Here is a 2,192-nt window from a genome sequence, read left to right on the forward strand (position 1 = left end):
TGCCGCCGCGTCCGCCTGCGCCCCAACGGCGGCTACTACGCGGAGATATGCTCCGGCGATCTCCGGCTCGGCCTCGGCACGTACGGGACGGCGCGCGAGGCCGGCCGCGCGTACGACGCGGCGGCGTGGCGCCTAGGCCGGCCGCGCGGCCAGATGAACTTCCAGGACGTGTACACGCTCCAGCAAGCGCTTGACCATGGCCCGCCGCCGCGTCTGAACACGGTACAAGACCATGCAGAGCACGCCGAGTGGCAGCGCCGCCTCCTCGTCGCTCAGGAGGACGAGCGGGTCATGGCGGAGTGGCGCGCCCGCCACCCGGAGGACGTCGCCTACGAGCAGGCCTACTGGGCAAGGCGTCGCGAGGAGGACACACTAAGGCGCCGCGAGGCGCGGTTGGATAGGCGTCGGCGCAAGGCGTTGGCGAACGCGCAGTCCGATCTCGTTGCAGCAGGTGGCCAGTTGTTCTTCACGGCGAACGATGATCGGTGGTTGGACATCTGGCTGGATACCTCAGACGACACCGCCGAGGAGAATAATGGTGATGATAGTGATGATAGCGACTTGGAGTAGTTTTCTATCTATGTATGCCATAGTAGTTTCTATCTATCTATCTATGCCGTAGTAGTATCTATCTATCTATGTATGTCGAACTATCTATCTATCTATGCCGTTGCACCGATGTAAAATATCTTTGTATCTTTTTTTTATCTATGTAATTTTAATTTAAAAAATATGCCGTTGCACCGATGTAGAATGAGCGCGCGCTGCATTTTACGGCGCCTGCTGGAGCTGCGCGCGCACGCGGCTTTTCAGCGCGGCTGCTGGAGCAAACGTTGCGCGCCGCGCCAAACCAGGCGATGGGCGCGCGCCAAATCCGTTTTTACTGCGCGGCGCGCTGGGCGCCTGTTGGAGATGCTCTAAGCGATGGGGAACACCCTCACGTCTCGCCTGCCTATGCAGCCACATAGCCTGATGGTGGCAACCAGGTTGCACCCACATTGCCGCTTGCCTAGCACCTGGCCATTCCCATAACACTTTGAGTTCAGACCCAAATTAAAGAACGCTCCAGTAGATCTGTAACCGACAAAACCTATGCTTGATGAGGGAATTACCACCTGCTCCCTCCGTAAACTTCTATAAGACATTTTTTAGATCACTAAAGTAGTGATCTAAAATATTAGTTTACAGAGGTAGTATATTTTATGCCATGGCCCTCAGCTTGTGTGGATATGATAGTACTAAACCACTTTCTATGTTTGCAACTTTACATGAAAGAGTTTAGTTGTGAAATTACGAAAACAAAGTATTCTTTTAGGCTATAAAAAGAGTGAAGGATGAAAATCGGTGCATATGGAAAAAGAGAGCTTCAGTTTCTTTTTTTCTATCATGCCTCTTGTGGCAGCTTATGCATTCAGAGCAGAATGCTTTCCTGTTCTTCAGAAACTGAAGCGATTTGTTTTCTTAATGTTAATGTACTGGGATTTCGCAGGAGGTTGCAAAGACATTCCGCGTAGAGGCGATGCCGACCTTCGTACTGGTGAAGGGCGGGCAGGAGGTGAGTCGCGTGGTCGGGGCTAAGAAGGATGAGCTCGACAGGAAGATCAAGACGTTCATCTCATCGTCCTGATCCTGGCTTAATTAACCTGCACTCCAATTGTAGTGCCAGGCTCTGTCTTCTCGATCCCAGTGGCAGGGGGCTCCTATGGTTTCCCCAATGGTGTAGCACTACCAATCCTCCTAAAATGCTGCAAATCCGACGTAAAGTGGTAATAAAGGTTCTGAAACTTGGATCGTGCAAATGTGTAACTCTGGCCTGTCTGATTGTTCTCTGTCTTCTTCGGCAATCAAGATATAAAGTTTGTTACTGGCATGCGTGTTTTTATCCTAATTTTTTTTAGAGGAGGAGGATCACCCCCGGCCTCTGCATCTGAGCGATGCATGCAACCATTTTATTAATTATTCATCAAAGACCTTACAAAGAAATACAACAGTAAGTCTGAAGCCACCGTCTAGGCGACAACTGTCGCTACTCCTATCCAGCTGATGAAGGGATGCTGATAGTCCGGACCTAATACCATAGACCTCGCAGCCAAGTCTAACATCTAAGGCCTGAGGCCCCAACCAAGCCACATGCCGGGTATGGGGCACACACCGTTCCGGAGCGCTCTCATAGGCCGCCGCCGCCAACTGCC

At 51.9% G+C, this 2,192-nt stretch overlaps 1 protein-coding gene across 1 annotated transcript in view; it reads left to right on the forward strand.

The window, feature by feature from the left end:
* The window catches only part of LOC123105479 (thioredoxin H2-2), a 3,629-nt gene extending 1,765 nt beyond the window's left edge, over window positions 1–1,864 (forward strand). The window contains exon 3 of the mRNA XM_044527554.1: window positions 1,490–1,864. Within this exon, the coding sequence (XP_044383489.1) occupies window positions 1,490–1,627 (138 nt within the window). The 3' untranslated portion in view covers window positions 1,628–1,864. The remainder of the gene's footprint in view (window positions 1–1,489) is intronic.
* Window positions 1,865–2,192: the final 328 nt, after the last annotated feature.

Source organism: Triticum aestivum, chromosome 5A, assembly GCF_018294505.1.
Source record: "Triticum aestivum cultivar Chinese Spring chromosome 5A, IWGSC CS RefSeq v2.1, whole genome shotgun sequence".
Taxonomy (NCBI): Eukaryota; Viridiplantae; Streptophyta; class Magnoliopsida; order Poales; family Poaceae; genus Triticum; species Triticum aestivum.